General features: G+C 36.1%; 1 protein-coding gene and 1 long non-coding RNA gene across 7 annotated transcripts in view; one reads left to right on the plus strand and one right to left on the minus strand.

Moving 5' to 3' along the window:
• LOC138336497 (adenosylhomocysteinase-like 1) overlaps positions 1-24,571 on the minus strand; it is a 108,695-nt gene that overhangs the window by 75,573 nt on the left and 8,551 nt on the right. For 2 of the 6 annotated variants that reach the window (XM_069286002.1, XM_069286000.1), the window contains exon 1: positions 22,264-22,390. The exons of 2 other annotated variants lie outside the window; for them this stretch is intronic. In XM_069286002.1, coding sequence (XP_069142103.1) covers positions 22,264-22,335 — 72 coding nt within the window. In that variant the 5' untranslated portion in view covers positions 22,336-22,390. Of the gene's footprint in view, positions 1-6,963; positions 7,048-22,263; positions 22,391-24,571 lie in introns of those variants that run through there. 2 more of the 6 variants (XM_069286001.1, XM_069285999.1) reach the window with 1 other exon arrangement.
• LOC138336501 (uncharacterized) overlaps positions 1-24,571 on the plus strand; it is a 45,865-nt gene that overhangs the window by 15,938 nt on the left and 5,356 nt on the right. Inside the window, exons 2-3 of the long non-coding RNA XR_011210436.1 lie at positions 8,088-8,201; positions 22,287-22,990. This is a non-coding gene — a long non-coding RNA (uncharacterized lncRNA). The remainder of the gene's footprint in view (positions 1-8,087; positions 8,202-22,286; positions 22,991-24,571) is intronic.

The raw sequence follows: 24,571 nt of genomic DNA on the forward strand, positions 1-24,571 counted from the left end.
GACAATTTTAGAATTCAAACACCAGGACACTATTTCTGAATTATCAAGTCAAACACCAGGACACTATTTCTGGAATTATAGTCAAACACCAGGACACTATTTCTAGAATTACAGTCAAACACCAGGACACTATTTCTAGAATTATAGTCAAACACCAGGACACTATTTCTAGAATTATAGTCAAACACCAGGACACTATTTCTAGAATTATAGTCAAACACCAGGACACTATTTCTAGAATTATAGTCAAACACCAGGACACTATTTCTAGAATTATAGTCAAACACCAGGACACTATTTCTGGAATTATAGTCAAACACCAGGACACTATTTCTAGAATTATAGTCAAACACCAGGACACTATTTCTAGAATTATAGTCAAACACCAGGACACTATTTCTAGAATTATAGTCAAACACCAGGACACTATTTCTAGAATTAGTCAACACCAGACACTATTTCTGATTATAGTCAAACACCAGGACACTATTTCTGGAATTATAGTCAAACACCAGGACACTATTTCTAGAATTATAGTCAAACACCAGGACACTATTTCTAGAATTATAGTCAAACACCAGGACACTATTTCTGGAATTATAGTCAAACACCAGGACACTATTTCTGGAATTATAGTCAAACACCAGGACACTATTTCTAGAATTATAGTCAAACACCAGGACACTATTTCTGGAATTATAGTCAAACACCAGGACACTATTTCTAGAATTATAGTCAAACACCAGGACACTATTTCTAGAATTATAGTCAAACACCAGGACACTATTTCTGGAATTATAGTCAAACACCAGGACACTATTTCTGAATTATAGTCAAACACCAGGACACTATTTCTAGAATTATAGTCAAACACCAGGACACTATTTCTGGAATTATAGTCCAAACACCAGGACACTACTGAATTATTCAAACACCAGGACACTATTTCTGGAATTATAGTCAAAACACCAGGACACTATTTCTGGAATTATAGTCAAACACCAGGACACTATTTCTAGAATTATTAGTCAAACACCAGGACACTATTTCTAGAATTATAGTCAAACACCAGGACACTATTTCGAATTATAGTCAAACACAGGACACTATTTCTGGAATTATATTCAAGACACTATTTCTATTATAGTCAAACACCAGGACACTATTTCTGGAATTATAGTCAAACACCAGGACACTATTTCACCAGGACACTATTTCTAGAATTATAGTCAAACACCAGGACACTATTTCTGGAATTATAGTCAAACACCAGGACACTGTTTCACCAGGACACTATTTCTAGAATTATAGTCAAACACCAGGACACTGTTTCACCAGGACACTATTTCTAGAATTATAGTCAAACACCAGGACACTATTTCACCAGGACACTATTTCTGGAATTATAGTCAAACACCAGGACACTATTTCACCAGGACACTATTTCTAGAATTATAGTCAAACACCAGGACACTATTTCTGGAATTATAGTCAAACACCAGGACACTATTTCTAGAATTATAGTCAAACACCAGGACACTATTTCTAGAATTATAGTCAAACACCAGGACACTATTTCGGAATATTACCAGGACACTAACACCAGGACACTATTTCACCAGGACACTATTTCTAGAATTAAAGTCAAACACCAGGACACTATTTCACAGGACTATTTCTAGAATTATAGTCAAACACCAGGACACTATTTCTATTCACACCAGGACACTATTTCACCAGGACACTATTTCACCAGGACACTATTCACAGACATATTCTGAATTATAGTCAAACACCAGGACACTATTTCTAGAATATAGTCAACACCAGGACACTATTCCAGGACACTATTTCACCAGGACACTATTTCACCAGGACATATTTCTTCACCAGGACACTATTTCCTGAATTATAGTCAAACACCAGAATGACATACCAAATCTATTCAATCATATGTATGTCAAGTTGTCAGATATAAAGCCTATTAACTTTCACCTTGACAGTTCTGCTGTTGAGAAAATCTTTCATTTCAGTCTAGTGTCTCAAACCAAATTAATTTCTATGACGGTGACATTTGTCAGGTGGTCCTAGGGCATATCAGTCTGTTAATGTGACTTAATATACCTGCAGCCCATTCAGTACGACATGCACATAGTTATATAATGCATAACCATATCACCTTGAATAAATAAGAAGTCCTTAGTTAAATATTTATGTCATCGAGTGTAAACTTAAAAGTTTTGTGCCTGAAATTAAAAATATTTTGAAATGTCATAAAGATTTTGTTTTTTTTACATTTTAGCTACATTTCTGTTTCAAAAAACTTCATTATGATTAAATAAATACCAATTAACACTGCAAGTTAATTTGGTGGAAAAAAAAACCCAATCTTTTCATAATCTTTAGACTGTGGTAATTCTCACTGAAAATACACATATAATTTCGATTGTAAATTCATTTTGACATTTGTACAAATTCCTTTGGATGCAAGTTGATCTGACATGTACCATAAGGTGATATATTTTACAACTAGATAATTGCCCTACTGCAATTTGGCTGAGTGGTTAGGATGTTCAGACATATTTTACCACAAGCCCTCCACCTCTGGGTCAAGAGTTTGAATCACATGTGGGGTAGTTTTCAGGTACTGACCGCTGGTCTAAGGTTTTTCTCTGGGTACTCTGGCTGTCCTCACCCATCATGTCCTTATACATAAATATGACCCTAGCTTTCAATAGGACATGAAAATATCTAAATCCTACTTATAAATCAAATAACATAAATTGTTTGTATCTTCCTCAATGTACATGTAGTTCTAAATCACAAAATCACAAATTTCATTTTTTGATCTAGAGTTATAGCCCTTTAATTGCTTCATTTCCAATATTACTTCATGTATTCAAACCATTTCTCATTATTGATATGTAAGTATACAGAAACAGTCCTTTTGAAGTACGACAGTTAGGGACTGTGACAGGTGATCCCAGTGACACATTTCCAAGTCAAACATTCAGAATTGAAAGTTAAACATATGTTCTATATAACAATGCCTATAGTCGTGGGTAACATTATGAACATGCATGTCTAATGCAGCGGAACCAGCCAACTGATCTTATATTAAATATTTCCAGAATTTTATCCCATCAACGATTCAATCTGATCCACATCAAACCTACTGAGGGTAATTGGCAGTCACAATATTGAGTGAATAATTCATTGAACTATGATACAGATATAGGTATGGGAAGTTAACAAAGCTCTAGGTGGTGACCGGTGTCTACAATCACACACAAGGTGTGAGAGTTAGTGCCAGACCCCCCTGGCTGCTCAGTATTATCAACACTATCATGATAACCTGGGGTCAAATTACACTAAGTACATACATGTAAAATCTAGTTTCATACCACAAGCTCTTGATTATCAATTGTGTGGCTAGGTACATTTTCGCATTTTAGGTGAAAATTTAACATATGGAAATGAGGTTTTATCCAAAATTTAAAAGTTTTAACTGAATTACATGGATATGGATTAAAAGACATTATCAAAAGTCATAGGGTCTGGTGATGGTCAGTCCTTCATTAGAAGAGGTCATTTAAGGTCACATATTGACCCCTAAGGGTAATCATTAAAGGTCAATCTTTGACCAACAACCACCAAGGTTCAATATGTACAGTAAAGGTTTTCCCTCTGATCTCAGATTTAGACCCAGATTTTTCAGATTTAGAACCAGACTTTCAAGCTGTACAGTAAAGGTTTTCCCTCTGATCTCAGATTTAGACCCAGATTTTTCAGATTTAGAACCAGACTTTCAAGATGTACAGTAAAGGTTTTCCCTCTGATCTCAGATTTAGACCCAGATTTTTCAGATTTAGAACCAGACTTTCAAGCTGTACAGTAAAGGTTTTCCCTCTGATCTCAGATTTAGACCCAGATTTTTCAGATTTAGAACCAGACTTTCAAGCTGTACAGTAAAGGTTTTCCCTCTGATCTCAGATTTAGACCCAGATTTTTCAGATTTAGAACCAGACTTTCAAGCTGAGGTTTTCCCTCTGATCTTTAGACCCAGAATTTTTAGAACCAGACTTTCAAGAACCAGTAAAGGTTTCCCCTTTGATTCAGATTTAGACCCAGATTTTTCAGATTTAGAACCAGACTTTCAAGATGTACAGTAAAGGTTTTCCCTCTGATCTCAGATTTAGATCCAGATTTTATCATCTGTAGCTGAGGATAATGCATCTGTAGGTTCAACCAGTAACAGGTGCAAGCAAGCCTTATACACAGTGGAACCTCATCACTCATTTGAGTATTCTAATGAAATTTAACTTGAATACTTTGACTGTAATTAGAAGCAACTTATTACATTGCAGAATTAAAATCTTGCAAACTCCAGTTGAAGTGATCGATGTAGCATGTATCACTTTGTATCCTTTGATATTTTGTTTGGCCCAGACTTAAGGTCACTTCAAGAAATTTTCCCATTAGTGCCTTTGAATTATTGTCTGTGCATGTCAACTGTGTACAAGGCTGATATTGAAACTATAGTGTACCAGGAGAGGAGAAAATGTAGTGGCTAGACCAGGGCCTGGCACCATAAAATTTTCTCTGACAGATTTTTTTACTCACATCTATGTAAAATCATATACTTAAGTAAAAAATTTGTCTGATAATAGTTTTATGGTGCCAGAACCAGGGCTTGAACCCAAACACTTTAGCCAGATACTCTGAGCTACCTGGTCACCGATGATCGGCCCAGTCCAATTCTGCTACACTCTTCCCTCCCTTTTCAAAGTCTTTGCTCTCAAAGACTTAAAAGACCTTTATACCACCTTCGTAGGTATTTAGTTGGGTGCCAATTTGTAACAGTAGAGGGGAAAGCATAGTGGCCAAACCAGGGCTCAAACTCTAGACCTCTGAACACTAGTCAGATTTTTCACGGTGAGCTACCTGGTCACCGATGCCCAACCCAGTGTAATCCCCATACATTAATCACACTGCTGAAAATATTAGAACTTGATACTAACAACAAAGGAAACCAAAGTCACTCTAAAAATGGCTTGTATACTAAACAGGAGCAGAAAGTATCATAGATATTAAAGAATGGTGATAAAGTATTTGGAGGAAAACCAATATATCTGAAGAAAAGCATTAGGGATGGGCCAGAGCCATCTTTATTAACATTTTCATGTCTAATCAAGGGAGATAATCCTAGTCATTTTGGTGAACAGTAGTCATTTCATCACAACAACTCACAACATACCTGTACAGATGGTAATTCAATTGTTATCAGTATAGGTAATAAGAAATTCCTTAAGTTCATTGGTGTAAGTGACAAACTACATTCAGTACATGGCTTATCGTCTTGATTTTACATGGGGTTTTTTTTATATTAAAAGCACATGTTTAAATTCAACATGAAATGATCAGTCCTGTTTAATGTCCTGGATTATGAACCGTGTATTTTAAGGTATCTCTAGAAACTTAGCTTACACATTCTATCAACATGTTTACTTTCCCAAGCAAACGCTCACCCACCTGAAACATTCACTTTCAAACTCTATCAAACCCAAATAATGAGTAACAGTAACCCTTGCCTTAGTGACAACCTGTTTAATATGACCACTTTCTAATTAGAGGCCCAAATGGTCAATTTCAACAGAATTTTACCTTTGTATAAAAACCTCTAGGATAGATAGACCATTTTTTCTTTGTGCCTTGGGTGGTCTTAATTGAAACAGGTTTGACTGAAGTGCTAACTTTACAATAGTATATTTTGAGAGTGAAGTATGTTTATTTTAGATAATCTTTTTTCCAAAAGCCATTTTCAGATTTTTATTAGAGTGATTTTCACTTCCCTAATACCCACCATCTGGCTTCCAATTTCAATCGTAAATTTTTTAATATAATTTTACTTATTGAATGTTTTGAAGGCGTGTCTAGGTAATGAAGCATATAAAATCTTCTTTTCATCCAACATCACATGTAAATCAAGAATTTTCTATAACCAAACTTCAATTATGTACAGTTCAAAAATGGGTTACAGCAATTTCAACAAAACTGACATATTTCAATAATAAATTGAAATAGGATTGTGTTTGATCGATAGCAATCTAATACATACATGAATCAAAAGTTATCTTAAGTGAAGTCAATTGTCATAATAGTATGAAGATCCAATTGTGTAGAGTTTGATAACATTTTATAACTTTGTCAAAAATATTAGAAATAAAAGATTTGGTTTGAAAAATATAGTTTTTATAAAGGTTATACGGCAAGTGTGAGTGTGGCATTTTTGGCCAGTCTAAAGTGGAAATCATTAAATCATTCACCCCTGAAGACACATTTAGACTCTTCTAAATCAAAGACGGGACCAGTCCATTATGAAGTTTCAGGGGTGAATATCATTATGATAAATTAATTACTTAGTATTCATATAGAATTAATTCCGACGTCATTGCTTGTGTATGTATGATATATGTCATCAATCAATAAGTGTGTGTAACATCGTGGAGATCACCTGTGTGTCCTACACAACCTTAACATGACTTTGACAAATGTCAGAATCTACACCACTGGAAAAATGCTTTCTTTATCAGATATTTAAAGAAATTTTTCACACAGGATTATTACTAAAAGCAATGAAAATTTAAATTGCCTACAGAAACTTGTTTAATTTCTTGGCAATTTTCATGAAAATATAAATAAAACAATTAAATTCAGACAAAATTGAATCAAAGCATCTTTATGTAACAATGCCAAGTAAAATTATTTTTTTCCTCATAAACAATTGAACTTCAAATAATTAGTATAAAACAAATTAATAAAAGAACAAGCAAAATGTCAAACACAATTTTTAACATCTCACATCATCAAAGAATAAAAAGTGATATTACTGAGATGTAAAAGGTATTGAAAGAACTTGGAATAATTGAAGAATAACACTTCTTTTCCTGCTCCCAAACTTACACTATGTTCTGCTTCAGCGTTCTTTTCTTCTGCCGTAGTGGCTTCAGGAATACAAGTTTCCCCCGTCATATTTAACATCCCAGATGGACAAAATGGATTCTCTAACAGACCTAACAGAAAGAAGTTCTAGCTGGAATCTTCTAGCGCCCTAAAATTATACCAAGCCACAAGTTGATAACACCTGACAAAATTCATGAATTATTCTGTCTAATTACCATATAAAGACAATTAACATTCTTATTTTTTGTACGTAATTATTAAAAGGTGTAAGTGGTATATATATTCACTAGTTCGCGGTGAAGTTTTATACTTTTGTTTAGGAAATCTTTGAATGAAACCAGTTATAATTATTTAAAAATTAGGCATTGTTTTATTTTTGCAAACAAAGGATATCATCAATTTTAAAGGAGATTTAAGTATGTTTTAAGGTAAGGATTGCTTTAGAAAAAACTTACAGTACCTATTACTGAAAGTAACATTTTTTCATGCAAAAATAGGTTAAATATTAGCTTTTTTTCACCTTTTTTATTTTCCCTTCTTTTCCAAATTACTACTATCTAATGTTTCAAGCATCCTCAGAGATCTCTGGTAACTTGGTTTGGGCAATTACTCTGTATTGAAAGTCAGATTTCACTTTACGTTTTATGATTACATGTACCTGATTACCCTATATTGAAAGTCAATTTTAACTTTACAATTCAACAGTGTTTCAATTTAAAATTTTCATCAACCTTCATTCATTTTGAATGTCAACGTTTTCATTCAGTAATAATAATTTCGATAAATTTGCTTGACAACTGATTCACTGTAAAAGTAAACATTTTTCTGAGTGGTTAACTTCATGGTGATGTAATTTTTGTAATAGATATACATGTATCTTCAGACTTTAACTTACCAACTGCACAGTTCAATCCATAGTCACAAATGTTTTTGCAAGGAAGTTATTTTCCTGGTCAAGCAATCTTCTTGTAATTAGTGTAAATCCCCCCCCCCCACATAAATTTCCCTTTCATGCTAAATTTCCACATTTTCAGTAAATATAAATAAGACCATCAGATTTATATAACTACTTTAGAAAGTTATTTCTTGTAAGTTAATGAATAATTTTTACCCTTTTTTTCTAGCGGACTTCAGCATCATGTGTATTTCCTTCGAGAGAAGTATTGGAGAATAATATTGAAAGTGGAGAAAATTCCTGAATTCATCCAAGGTTGGCAGATTGCAAGTCTTCAATCAAGGTACGAAAGTTTGAATATACAGATAAAACTAACACAAGTATGTAGTTAAGGATAGTTAAATGTCATTAACAGTTTCTCCTTGCAGCAGTGAATGCTGGCAAACACTCAAACTGCATTATCTTCATTTCTGAATTAAGCCCCAAGGGGTATAAATGTACCGTATATACTTAACAACTTTCAGTTGACTTATGGAGGAAATGCAGGTGAACATTTGTAGTACATGTTTTATTTTCTGAAATTATTTGAAATCTATTGCATAGGTAACTGAAAAGAGTTTTTGGAAAAACAAGAATTTCTCTATATATCTTTAGGTTGTATTAAATTACAAAATCTATTGAAGCTATTACTGAAGAATCAGTTCTTTCTATCCAATAATTTTGTTCTTTTCTCGCATCTCTCTATCAACATCTCTTCTTTTCTCACTTCTCTCTATCCACTTTTCTTCTTTTCTCGCTTCTCTCTATCAACTTTTCTTCTTTTCTTTCTTCTTTTCTCGCTTCTTTCTATCAACTTTTCTTCTCTTCTCACTTCTCTCTATCAACTTTTCTTCTTTTCTTGCTTCTCTCCATCAACTAAGTTTTATAATCATAAGGGGCAGTGGTGGCCATTAAGTGGTAAAGATATCACAACAAGCCCTCCACCTCTGGATCACAAGTTCAAATCCATTCTCAAATGGGTCTGTCTCAAGTTCAAACCTCATTGGAGATAGTTGCCAGGTACTTAACCACAGGTCAGTGGTTTTTCTTTGGGTACTCCACCTTGCCTCTACCTCCAAAACGTGGCACATCCTTATATTTAATGACCCTGGCTGTTAATAGGTTAATAGTTAAACCAACCCATTTATAATCCTAAAGTCACGTCTTAACCATTTTTATAAATTGATTCCATTTATCTATTACGAAATAGAATATAATCTTACAGAAGTTTTACTATAATTTGTAAAAGATGTACTTGCTATTTTCAGTTTGTCACACAACCTATAATGTCAGGCCACAGGTTAACCATGAAGTTTGTCACACAACCTATAATGTATGGCCACGGGTTTACCATATAGTTTGTCACACAACCTATAATGTATGGCCGCCGGTTTACCATGAAGATTGTCACACAACCTAATGTATGGCCACAGGTTTACATGAAGTTTGTCACACAACCTATAATGTATGGCCATCAGGTTTACCATGAAGATTGTCACACAAACCTAATGTATGGCCATGGGTTTACCATGAAGTTTGTCCCACAACCTAATGTAAGACCACAGGTTTACCATGAAGTTTGTCACACAACCTATAATGTATGGCCAAGGGTTTACCATGAAGTTTTGTCACACAACCTTTAATGTATGGCCACGGGTTTACCATGAAGTTTGTCACACAACCTATAATGTATGGCAACAGGTTTACCATGAAGTTTGTCACACAACCTATAATGTATGGCCACGGGGTTTAACATGAAGTTTGTCACACAACCTATAATGTATGGCCACAGGTTTACCATGAAGTTTGTCACACAACCTAAAGAATGGCCACAGGTTTACCATGAAGTTTGTCACACAACCTAATGTATGGCCACAGGTTTACCATGAAGTTTGTCACACAACCTATAATGTATGGCCATGGGTTTACCATGAAGTTTGTCACACAACCTATAATGTATGGCCATGGGTTTATCATGAAGTTTGTCACTATAATGTACACGTGTTTACCATGAAGTTTTGTCACACAACCTAAAATGTATGGCCATGGGTTTATCATGAAGTTTGTCACACAACCTAAGAATAGCCATGGGTTTATCATGAAGTTTGTCACATAAACTATAATGTATGGCCACAGGTTTACCATGAAGTTTGTCACACAACCTAAAGAATGGCCACGGGTTTACCATGAAGTTTGTCACACAACCTAATGTATGGCCACAGGTTTACCATGAAGTTTGTACACAAACCTAAAGAATGGCCATGGGTTTACCATGAAGTTTGTCACACAACCTAATGTATGGCCACAGGTTTATCATGAAGTTTGTCACAACCTAAGAATGGCCAAGGTTTACCATGAAGTTTGTCACACAACCTATAATGTATGGCCACAGGTTTACCATGAAGTTTGTCACACAACCTAATGTATGGCCACAGGTTTACCATGAAGTTTGTCACACAACCTAAATGAATGGCCACGGGTTTACCATGAAGTTTGTCACACAACCTATAATGTAAGTTGACCACAGGTTTACCATGAAGTTTGTACACAACCTATAATTTAATGTATGGACCAACCAAGTTTTACCATGAAGTTTGTCACACAACCTATAATGTATGGCCACAGGTTTACCATGAAGTTTGTCACACAACCTATAATGTATGGCCACGGGTTTACCATGAAGTTTGTCACACAACCTAATGTATGGCCACAGGTTTACCATGAAGTTTGTCACACAACCTATAATGTATGGCCACCGGTTTACCATGAAGTTTGTCAACTATAATGTATGGCCACACACAACCTATATGTATGGCCACAGGTTTACCATGATATTTTGTCACACAAACTATAATGAATGGCCACAGGTTTACCATGAAGTTTGTCACACAACCTATAATGTATGGCCACAGGTTTACATGAAGTTTGTCACACAACTATAATGTATGGCCACAGGTTTACCATGAAGTTTGTCACACACCTATAATGTATGGCCATGGGTTTACCATGAAGTTTGTCACACAACCTATAATGTAATGGCCATGGGTTTATCATGAAGTTTGTCACACAACCTATAATGTATGGCCACAGGTTTACCATGAAGTTTTCACAACAACCTAAAGAATGGCCACGGGTTTATACTATGAAGTTTGTCACACAACCTATAATGTATGGCCACAGGGGTTTACCATGAAGTTTGTCACACAACCTAAAGAATGGCCATGGGTTATCTACCATGAAGTTTGTCACACAACCTATAATGTATGGCCACAGGTTTACCATGAAGTTTGTCACACAACACTGAATGGCCACAGGTTTACCATGAAGTTTGTCACACAACCTATAATGTATGGCCATGGGTTTACCATGAAGTTTGTCACACAACCTGTAATGTATGGCCACCGGTTTACCATGAAGTTTGTCACACAACCTAAAGAATGGCCACAGGTTTACCATGAAGTTTGTCACACAACCTAAAGAATGGCCATGGGTTTCTATGGTCACACAACCTATAATTATGGCACGAGTTTACCATTGAAGTTTGTCACACAACCTAAAGAATGGCCATGGGTTTACCATGAAGTTTGTCACACAACCTATAATGTATGGCCACGAGGTTTACCATGAAGTTTGTCACACAACCTAAAGAATGGCCACAGGTTTACCATGAAGTTTGTCACACACAACCTATAATGTATGGCCACAGGTTTACCATGAAGTTTGTCACACAACCTCTATAATGTATGGCCACAGGTTTACCATGAAGTTTGTCACACAACCTAATGTATGGCCACAGGTTTACCATGAAGTTTGTCACACAACCTATAATGTATGGCCACGGTTTACCATGAAGTTTGTCTAAACACAACCTGAGTTTGTACACAATAAATTATGGCCGGTTTACCATGAAGTTTGCCACAGGTTTACCATGAAGTTTGTCACACAACCTATAATGTATGGCCATGGGTTTACCATGAAGTTTGTCACACAACCTAAAGAATGGCCATGGGTTTACCATGAAGTTTGTCACACAACCTATAATGTATGGCCACAGGTTTACCATGAAGTTTGTCACACAACCTATAATGTATGGCCACAGGTTTACCATGAAGTTTGTCACACAACCTATAATGTATGGCCACGGGTTTACCATGAAGTTTGTCACACAACCTATAATGTATGGCCACAGGTTTACCATGATTTTGTCACACAACCTATAATGTATGGCCACAGGTTTACCATGAAGTTTATCACATAACCTATAATGTATGGCCACAGGCTAGATTTACTATGAAGTTTCATTCCATGATATCCTATCTTGTTAGAATATCAAATATGGTCCTATACAACAATAATTGTAGCAAACTATGACATGTAAATCTGCCTACTTCATCTCATTGTAGCTATCTTAAATGAGGATCATTTCTAGAACCTTTCTACACTGAATACACATCTTATCGATCAATACCATTGTGTGGGATAGTACGAGTTACAGGACTCGTGGGATCTCTGGAAGTTTGGTCATGGAAAGGTTAGCCCTAATGGACCAGGGTCAGCAAACTTAGGATATATCTACAAAATAAATCTAATTTACATCAATTGATTTCTATGTAAATCTTCAAGAGAAAGCTTAAAGGATTATTAAGAATTCCTGACATTTACTACAAATATTTACTAGGTGATAGCAAAGAGAAACAACTTTACATAGTCGTCCAATTTTTAAAACAATTTCCAAGAATTCTATGCTTGCTCCAATTTTCATAATAATCTAGTCTATAGCACAAATAAATTCTAAATTTTACTTATTTTTAAGGATGTACTCCTCTGAGAAGTCAAAATTTTCTTGTATTAAACTTTTTTTCTCATATAGATTTTTGGAAATAGGAGTTCATGCCATAAAAGAAAATAGAAGAAAAAACATATGTCCGTGTGCTCTTTTTTGAGCTATTGTCACTCAAAGATACCTAATTGACAAAATATTGGATTTTATGGAAATTTTGCCATTTGACCATATACACAAGAGATTAAAGCCATAATTTCCGAATGAGGTGTTTGATATGTATAGATGTTCGTAGAATTTATTTTCTAGTAGTCTTCTTTAAAAATAGAAGCCGCCAAATGGGCCATTTATTAAAATCCCCATATAAAAAAATCTATTAAAGCTAGAAATGTAATTTTTTGACAAAATTTGCAACTGGTAATTTCCTACAGATATTGATAGATTTTATTTGAAAATTTCATAACTTCTTTGATCTATGTCAAAACGATACTTCAACGGGACTGAAACCTCAGAAGAATACAACCTTAAAGGACACCATATTCGACTCAATAAGTGGCTATGTCCTCTTTAAGCTCTCCTCCCCTTTTTGAGGCCTCCTTTAAAAGCCTGCAGACATGAAAACAAAACTTATCCAACACCTCTTCATTTTTTCATTTTTTAAATGCCCTGGGGGCTTATTGAGTCTAATAAGGCAGATATATTTTTTGCAATAGGTGTGTCATAAGATCTAGCTTAAAAACATTCTACTGAATTATCATTTGTTGTAGAAACTAACATTAACTTATATCAAAATTCTAGTATAATTGTTAACTTTCCACATGAACAAGCAAGTTATTTCTACTGTGAATTTCAGGTAATGTCTGTCGTGTATATCAAGATTAAACCTTTGTAGGGTCTGTCCTGTATATCAAGGTTAAAACCACACTATACGTAACTATCAACAAAAATTTAAGTTAAATTTGACTCCGATATTGTTAGTATTTGTAGATGTAGTTGAAATTAAGATATATTAAAGAATATTTATAATGTTTTTTTAATAACTTTGGTACAGCAGTTGTTGAAAGTCGATACATGTAAACATGCCTTCATTTTAAACTGGTCGCCATAGAAGTTATGATTATTGCCGAATGGAAGTCGGAAAGTTCATGACCCGTTTTCGGAAGAGTTTGGACAGATGTTAAGTAGTTACCGTAGTCACATGATGTTCTCGGCAACGACATTACAATGTCAGCTAACTTCGGCTTGTTTTACTAAGTGGGACCCACCTAGCGATGTTTAATATATATTTGATTTTTATCAAAATATTCCGAATCATAATCGCTCCTCTTGAATTCGATTTAGTCCTATCTCTGCATGACTAACAACAGGATTTTTTTTCAAAATTCTTCTCAAATCATGAAAAAATAAGAAAGATACGATATTTGGGCCTTTAAACCCCAAACCTTTGTAGGGTCTGTCCTTTATATCAAGGTTTTAAACCCAAACCTTTGTAGGTCTGTTCCTGTATATCAAGGTTAAACCCAAACCTTTGTAGGGTCTGTCCTTTATACCCAAGGTTAAAACCATTGTAGGGGTCTGATCCCTGTTTAAAAACCCAAACCTTTGTAGGGTCTGTCCTTTATATCAAGTTAAACCCTTTGTTAGGGTCTGTCCAGTTAAACCTTTGTAGGATCTGTCCTGTATATCAAGGTTAAACCTTTGTAGGGTCTGTCCTGTATATCAAGGTTAACCTTGTAGGATCTGTCCTGTTAAACCCAAACACTTAATACTTAGGATCCCATATGCAGATGGGTTCCTTGTCCAACTATAAATGATAGAATTCAGCCTCAAAAACATATATATCCTATAAGTTGTTTAAAAACATCAAAAAGGAAGTTCACACCTGTTCCACCTACCATCAATAACCACCTACACTGCGCTATATAACACCTGTACACTTACTAATATAACACCCCAGTATTACACCTGTACACTCCCAGTATACCAACCTGTACACTGCCTGTATAACACATGTAACACTGCCTATACTAACACATGTTACACTGCCTATATAACACCTTACACTACTAATCTAACACCATATAACACCTGTACAACATCTGTACACTACCTTCACACAAACTAGTAGAACAACTAGCCACTACCTGTATTTTTTTGTTTTTTTATTTTTAACACCTGTAGATTAGCCTGTAAAACACCTGTACACTATCTGTATAAACCCAAACCTTTGTAGGGTCTGTCCTGTATATCAAGGTTAAACCTTTGTAGGGTCTGTCCTGTATATCAAGGTTAGACCTTTGTAGGGTCTGTCCTTTATATCAAGGTTGAACCTTTTAAGTGATCAGTCCTGTATATCAAGGGTTAATCCTTTGTAGGGTCTGTCCTAGTATATCAAGGTTAAACCCCAAACCTAAGTAGGGTCTAGTCCTGTTTATCAGAGGTTAAACCTGTGTAGGGTCTGTCCCTGTTCATACAAGATAAACCTGTGTAGGGTCTGTCCAATTATATCAAGGTAAACCTTTGTAGGGTCTGTCCGGTATATCAGGGTAAATTTTTTGTAGGTCCCTGTAACCTTTGTAGGGTCTGTCCTGTATATTCAAGGTTCTTTGTAGGGTCTGTCCTTATATCAAGATTGAACCTTTGTTAGCGGTCTGTCCTGAATATCAAGGGTAAATCTTTGTAGGTGCCCTGTCCTGTATATCAAGGTTAAACTTTTTAGGGTCTGTAGGGTAAACCAAACCTGTCCTGTATATCAAGGTTAAAACCCAAGAACTTTGTAGTGTCAGTCCTTTATATCACTGTTAAACCCAAACCTTTGTAGGATCTTCCTGTATATCAAGGTTATACTTTTAGTAAGGTTCTGTCCTGTATATCAAGGTTAAAACCCAACCTTTGTGTAGGATCTTTCCTGATATCAAGGTTAAACCTTTGTAGGGTCTGTCCTGTAATATCAAGGTTAAACCCAAACCTTTGTAGGGTCTGTCCTGTATATCAAGGTTCAAAAGGGGTCTAAACCTGTTTGTAGAACCTTTGTAAGGGTCTGTCCTGTATATCAAGGTTAAATCCTTTGTAGGGGTCCCTGTCCAGTATATCAAGGTAAACCCAAACCATGTATTGGTTCTGTCCCCTGTTTATCAAGGTTAAAAAACCTTTGTAGGGTCTGTCCTGTATATCAAGGTTTAACCTTTTGTAGTGTCCTGTCCTGTATATCAGGGTTAAAATCTTTGTAAGGGTCTGTCCTGTATATCAAGGTTCAAACATTCTTTGTAGTGGTCTGTCCTTTATATCAAGGTTAAACCCAAACCTTTGTAGGGTCTGTCCTGTATATCAAGGTTAAACCCAAACCTTTGTAGGGTCTGTCCTTTATATCAAGGTTAAACCCAAACCTTTAGTATGATCTGTCCTTTATATCAAGGTTAAATTTTGTAGGTCTGTCACTTTTATATCAAGGTAAACCAACTTTGTTAGGGTCTGTCCATGTATATCAAGTGTTAAACCCAAACCTTTTGTAGGGTCTGTCCAGTAATATCATGGTTAAATCTTTGTAAGGGTCTGTCCTGTAAAGGCAAGGTTAAACTTTTGTAGGGTCTGTCCTTTATATCAAGGTTAAACCCAAACCTTTGTAGGGTCTGTCCTGTATATCAAGGTTAAACCTTTGTAGGGTCTGTCCTGTTAAACCCAAACTTTTGTAGGGTCTGTCCTTTATATCAAGGTTAAACCCAAACCTTTGTAGGGTCTGTCCTTTATATCAAGGTTAAACCCAAACCTTTGTAGGATCTGTCCTGTATATCAAGGTTAAACTTTTGTAGGGTCTGTCCTGTATATCAAGGTTAAACCCAAACCTTTGTAGGGTCTGTCCTGTATATCAAGGTTAAACCTTTGTAGGGTCTGTCCTGTATATCAAGGTTAGACCTTTGTAGGGTCTGTCCTGTATATCAAGGTTGAACCTTTGTAGTGTCTGTCCTGTATATCAAGGTTAATCCTTTGTAGGGTCTGTCCTGTATATCAAGGTTAAACCCAAACCTTTGTAGGGTCTGTCCTGTATATCAAGGTTAAACCTTTGTAGGGTCTGTCCTGTATATCAAGGTTGAACCTTTGTAGGGTCTGTCCTGTATATCAGGGTTAAATCTTTGTAGGGTCTGTCCTGTATATCAAGTGTTTAAATTTTGTAGGGTTCCTCGTCCTGTAATTTCATGGTTCAATCTTTTGTAAGGTCTGTCCTGTAATATCAAGCGATAAACCTTTGTAGGGTCCTGTCCTGTTTAATATCAAGATTGAACCTTTGTAGGGTCTGTCCTGTATATCAGGGTTAAATCTTTGTAGGGTCAGTCCTGTTATATCAAGGTTATAAACCCCCCCCCTTTGTAGGGTCTGTCCTGTATATCAAGGTTAAAACCAAACCTTGTAGGGTCTGTCCTGTATATCAAGGTTAAACCTTTGTAGGGTCTGTCCTGTATATCAAGGTTAAACCTTTGTAGGGTCTGTCCTGTATATCAAGGTTGAACCTTTGTAGGGTCTGTCTTGTATATCTAGGTTAAAATCAAACCTTTGTAGGGTCTGTCCTGTATATCAAGGTAAAACCCAAACCTTTGTAGGGTCTGTCCTGTATATCAAGGTTGAACCTTTGTAGGGTCTGTCCTGTATATCAAGGTTAAACCTTTGTAGGGTCTGTCTTGTATATCAAGGTTAAAACCAAACCTTTGTAGGGTCTGTCCTGTATATCAAGGTTAAACCCAAACCTGTGTAGTTTGTTTGATAATGTCCATTGTAGATCTGTCCTTTATTCAAGGTTAAACCCAAACATCAGTAGGGTTCTGTCCTGTAAAACAAGTTGAAACTCTTTGTAAGTGTCAGATATCTTTAAAATTCCTGATGAATTAGCATGTCAATCTCCCTGAAGCGCCAATATCAATTGGCAGATTGATATTCCTCAGTTTTGAAGTTGATTGAAAACTTCTTGCTATGTAGCGCCTGAAATCAGAATAGCAAGGCTGATAAAAGTCATTAATTACCCAATTCAGCATACCAGTTTGACATTGATTGAAATGATTCTTGTCTATTTGATTTTTCAGAAATCTTCTTCCCTGGAAGTCATCAGAATAGCAGAGTGAAAGAGATAAAAAAGTCATCACAAAACCTAATAACGTTGTTTAAAAACATGCATCACAACTGTCCACACTTTGACCACTGTACACTGCCTATATAACAGCATGTAAGTCTTAACACCTGGTAACATGTATTGGACAAAAATTAACTCTATTGCATACAACTTTTACAAATAAAGGCTACTAACATGAATAATTCTTCCTCTACCGTGTATGAACATCGTGTACACGTATCTGTTAACACCTTACACTACCTGAACTTTCACCTTACAACACCTGTCACCTACCTCAATAACATCTGAATCCTATTAATGTTGTTTAAACAACTTCCTAAAGGTATAACACACCTTGTCCACACTACCTGTATAAACACCTGTACACTACCTGTATAAACACCTGTAACACTGCCTGTATAACTCATGTACACTACCTATACACAAGTACTAACTTTACCTGTATAAAACATCTGTACACACACCTGTATATGTAACTGTATCACTACCCTGTATAACACTACCATGTACTTTACTGTATAACACCTGCCTACACTATCTGTGTATAACACCTGTCCACTACCAGTATACCACCTGTACACTGCCTGTATAACACATGTACACTGCCTATATAACACCTGTACACTGCCTATATAAACACCTGTACACTACTAATATAACACCTGTATAACACCTGTACAACATCTGTACACTACCTGCACACAACTAGTATAACAACTATCCACTACCTGTTTAACACCTGTATCATTACCTGTAAAACACCTGTACACTATCTGTATAACACCTGTACACTACCTTTATAACACCTGTACAACAGCTGTCCACTACCTGTACAACACCTGTACACTACCTGTGACATGCACACAACTAGTATAACAACTGTCCACTACCTGTATAACACCTGTACACTACCTGTATAACACCTGTACACTACCTGTATAACACCTGTACACTACCTGTATAACACCTGTACACTACCTGTATAACACCTGTACACTACCTGTATAACACCTGTACACTACCTGTATAACACCTGTACACTACCTGTATAACAACTGTACACTACCTGTATAACACCTGTACACTACCTTTATAACACCTGTACACTACCTGTATAACACCTGTACACTACCTTTATAACACCTGTACACTACCTGTATAACACCTGTACACTACCTGTATAACACCTGTACACTACCTTTATAACACCTGTACATTACCTGTATAACAACTGTACACTACCTGTATAACACCTGTACACTACCTTTATAACACCTGTACACTACCTGTATAACACCTGTACACTACCTGTATAACACCTGTACACTACCTGTATAAACACATGTACACTACCTGTATAACACCAATACATTACCTGTATAACACCTCTACACTACCTGTATAACACCTGTATACTACCTGTATCACATATGTATACTACCTGTATAACACCTGTACATTATTAATAAAACACCTGTACATTATGTCATTACCTGTATAACTCCTGTATACTACCTGTATAACACCTGCACACTACTTGTGTAACACCTGTACACTACCTGTATAACACCTGTACAGTGTACACTGACTGTATAACACCTGTACACTGCTTGTATAACACCTGTACACTGCTTGTATAACACCTGTATACTACCTGTATAACACCTGTATACTACCTGTATAACACCTGTATACTACCTGAATAACATATGTATATTAAACTGATATAACACCTGTACATTATGTCTTTACCTGTATAACACCTGTACACTACCTGTATAACACCTGTACACTACCTGTATAACACCTGTACACTACCTGTATAACACCTGTACACTACCTGTATAACACCTGTACACTACCTGTATAACACCTGTACACTACCTGTATAACACCTGTACACTACCTGTATAACACCTGTATAACACCTGTATACTACCTGTATAACATATGTATATTAATGATATAACACCTGTACATTATGTCTTTACCTGTATAACACCTGTACACTACCTGTATAACACCTGTACACTACCTGTATAACACCTGTACACTACCTGTATAACACCTGTACACTACCTGTATAACACCTGTACACTACCTGTATAACAACTGTACACTACCTGTATAACACCTGTACACTACCTGTATAACACCTGTACACTACCTGTATAACACCTGTACACTACCTGTATAACACCTGTACACTACCTGTATAACACCTGTACACTACCAGTATAACACTGTGCACTACCTGTATAACACTGTACACTACCTGTATAACACTTGTGTACACTACCTGTATAACACCTGTACACTACCTGTATAACACCTGTACACTACCTGTATAACACCTGTACACTACCTGTATAACACCTGTACACTACCTGTATAACACCTGTACACTACCTGTATAACACCTGTACACTACCTGTATAACACCTGTACACTACCAGTATAACACTTGTGCACTACCTGTAGAACACCTGTACACTACCTGTATAACACCTGTACACTACCAGTATAACACTTATGCACTACCTGTATAACACCGTCCTTACATGACCATAGCTGTTAGTAGGGCTATTTACAATAAGCGGTATACATATACGCATAAGTATATGGATACGAATTTGAAGGGGAGAAATCATTATTTGAGTTTTCTAAATCTATAATTAGACTAATAATATCGTAATTTATTTTGGTTGGATTTGATTGGTTGTGAATGTCTTAGCGTGTATTGTTCAATGTAGTCTGCTGATAGCTTCCTGTTTGACTTAGAATATACGATCATTGCTCTTGTATACCGCCGTGAAGGAGCGGAACTGCACGCCAGTCATTATTGTGGTTCGTCAAACCAAACATTATGGTGGCTGGTGCGACAATGCAACACTCATGCTACAATGTGCCATGTGATAAATGATGAATTGTGGCTCTTCGTACGCCGCTTTGCCATGAAACAGTGCGACGATGTGCTATGGGACATTGCAACAATTGGTCATGCAACAATGATCTAAGTGAAGAGCGACAATTCGCCATGCGACAACGCATTATCGCACCAACGCCTCTTTGCTTGCAGCATTGTCCCACTGGTGCATGGCGAATTGTCGCACTGTCGCTCTTTGCTTGACACACTGTTGTAGTATCGCTCTTGGCATGGCGCATTGTTGCCTGGCGGGGTCTTAACTGGCCAAAAAGCGCCATGCGACAGTGCGACATGCGAAGAGCAATGATGCGTCATGCGACAATGTGTTTTTCGAATTGCTCATTGTCGCTCTTTGCTTGGCTCACTGTCGCATAGCGGGCTCATCAAGCAACATGACTAAAATCAGGAACCATAATGAACCACACTAATTACTAGCGTACCTACAAGTTAGTTCACCAAGGTACACACGTGCCATGCAATGATAATGCATTCTAGTTCAAGCAGGTAGCTATCCTGTGACGATATTATAAGTTTAATTTTAAATTTAGAAAAAAGTACAAATAGTGATTGCTCCCCTTCAAATACGTATCTGTATACTTGTGCATATATGTATACCGCTTATTGTTAATAGCCCTAATAGGACGTTAATTAATCAAACAAACAAACAAGTATAACACCTGTGAACTACCTGTAGATGTTGTTATACATATAACACCTGTACACTACCTGTATAACACCTGTACACTACCTGTATAACACCTGTACATTACCTGTATAACACCTGTACACTACCTATATAACACCTGTACACTACCTGTAGATGATCATATACATATAACACTTTAACACACCTGTATAACACCCGTACACTACCTGTAGACGATACTATACATATAACACTTTAACACACCTGTATAACACCTGTAGCAGATACTATACATATATCACTTTAACACACCTGTATAACACCTGTACACTACCTGTAAACGATGCTATACATTTAACACTTTAACACACTTGTTTACTGTTAAAAACCACCTGAGCCATCCTGTTTTATAGTAGTTGGAAATATGTGTATTACTATAATTTTTTGAGATATACATCTAATACAAACCTACATTTTACTGGGGTACGTCCTTCTCATAACACTACAGTACTAACAACTTATGGGTGAAAACATGTATCCAGGTTAGGTGTATACCTAAACAAAATACAGGTGTTATAGGTACGTGACTAAAAATCAGAGAATCTAAAATTACACCTTCACCAGTCCATAATAACTAACGAGATTACAATGTACATCATGCATACAGTGCCCTTAGTATAAACTTTGTAAAGTTTTAATTGGATGTTTTCATTCTTAAACTGACTGTCCAGGTTTATATAAGCTTACATAGCATGCACCCTTAATCAGTATACATCTATTGTTTATATGTTGTGTAGGAATATATATACAAATTATTGATGTCGCTAGATTATTTGTAACTGAAATACAAAACAATATGACTTGGTCATTCTTGTATTCAGAACAAAGTACACACCATGATCTCTTTCTCTGCAACAGCAGCTGAAGGCCGCCGGTTTCTGCTGAGGAGGGGTATGGTGTTGGCCATGTTGACAGTTAACCCACGTGGAAATGCTCCCAAGATACCCTGGTATGATGTCACAGCTCACACAACACCAGAGAAAGCTGGATCCACATCCACCGACGAACAAACCAGTACCGATGAACTTCTTATCAGTCTCCAAAGTCCGGGACAGCGAGTCCTGATTTGGCCTCTACAGGAGGGAGAAGTCCCTGCAGTTAGTTCCTATATTGGATCCAAGGACAGAGAGTCCCATTAAGTCCCTACTGCTGCAACAACACCCGGAGTATGTACACCCAGGATCACTCGACTGTATCGGTGGCTAGATTATAGAATCACTACAGAAACTATGAGTTACCCAGGTATTGATGGTTATATATATATCACAGATGTCTGGGCGCTGGTGATAAGTAGGTGGTCACAGTCTAAAAACAAGTCACTACACCAAAGAATGTGTTACCCAAGTCTAACTCAGTATCAGTGGTGAAGAGTTTGAAGCTATACTCTGATGATTATGACAGGCCAGGGCCATTCACTGCTGATAATGTCCAGTGTCAGCCAGCTACATCCACGATCCCGGTCCATTAATGGTAGGATATACCCACTACAGATGACAAACCTGCCTACCTTTTTCTTGGCCTGAGGTCTTCAGAACGGAAACTATTAATCACAAAACTCTCAGGTACGTTATAATGAATCTTTTTTCATCAGACGGACACTCAAGGCTGTGGTGAACAGTATCATGCTAGGGCAATGTGCTGTTGAAATGTTTGCTGATAAGGTAGTTTCAATGTCTGGGCACAGCTAGCTAATGTATAGGTTATGTTATTTAAAAAAACTAAATTCTAATGGCATCTATAACTTTCAAGTATAACAAACTTCAATTAAAGCAAAAGGATCTATTTTGAACTGTCTGACATGGAAATATAAATCCATTGTCTTTCATAAATCTCCTGTTCAATATGATCTACAGAAATGATCGGATGTAATGTAATTTCAAAGTTGAAGTTTAATGAAAGATATATATAGCTCCATACTTCATATGCGATATATCTTAATGCAAATTCATTTGTGAATGATTTGTTCAGTATATTCCTGTGTCAAAAATCAATAATGGACAGGCTGTATCCACGCATACACAATAAGTCTATTACAATGGGTTCAGACATATTGTACCGCTGCCTTTATTCAATGCCAGGATTTTCTTGTGTGTTCTATCATTTATCTATATGATGACTATAACTTCTAATTACCATTTCTCCATGAATGTTATAATAAATATCATTTGATATAAATTTACCCATTACTATAACCAACTTTCTTTAACGATGCGCCATCGCCGACAGAGCATAAATGATATTCATTATTTGAACAATAATTGGTGTTTAATCGTGTATATATGTCTAATTAACACAAAAATAATATGAAATATTTTATTTTGCCTTTAGTACATGTACAATCAGTAATCAGTACTTCATTCCATATAGGATATAGTGCCACGGATTTTTTTCTAGATGCAATTAATTATTTTTCATATTTTTAACTTGAAGTAAAATTAGAAACTCAAACTTTTCAATGGTGGTAATAGTGTAAAGTAAGTAACTTTTGTAACTCAAGAAAAATACTAAATTGTCTGCTCTTGTTTTTTATAGTGAAAAAATACCATTTGTCGGCGGTGGAGCATTTTCAAATTTTGCGACATCTGTATTTTCGCAGAGATTAAGTTTTGTGGATTTTAGGTGGAATTGAAATACCTTTCAACATAATTGTGAAAGTTATCAATTTGTAAAAATGTTTTTTTTATCTAGCCTTATTCACACAAAAAAATTGCACACGGTTTACAGAATTTGATTTTAATCTATGTCATTAACAAGCAAGATTAAGATTTTTTCAGTATAAGCTAGCCTCTAGCTTCATATAATCCCATATTGGTTACCTAAAATTGTTATATAGGCAGCTTTGAAAAAGTGACACAATAATATAAGCTTATCTGTCCCAAATACAGATAAAAGTAAGTATGTCACTAACCCACGATAACCCACGAAACACTTTAAGGTGAAACACAGTCACAGCTATGACCTTCACAGGAGCACATAGCCAAGATCCTGTAATGATTATACATGTTGCAAACATTGTACACATTACTTGCACCAGACTACATGGGTTACCTGTATAGCACTATAGTGAATACAGTACTGGTTATCCATACAAGTAAGACCTGATTACTGATTGCCTTTTCCTTTGCATCTACAGTCGAGACTGT

Source organism: Argopecten irradians, chromosome 12, assembly GCF_041381155.1.
Source record: "Argopecten irradians isolate NY chromosome 12, Ai_NY, whole genome shotgun sequence".
Classification (NCBI taxonomy): domain Eukaryota; kingdom Metazoa; phylum Mollusca; class Bivalvia; order Pectinida; family Pectinidae; genus Argopecten; species Argopecten irradians.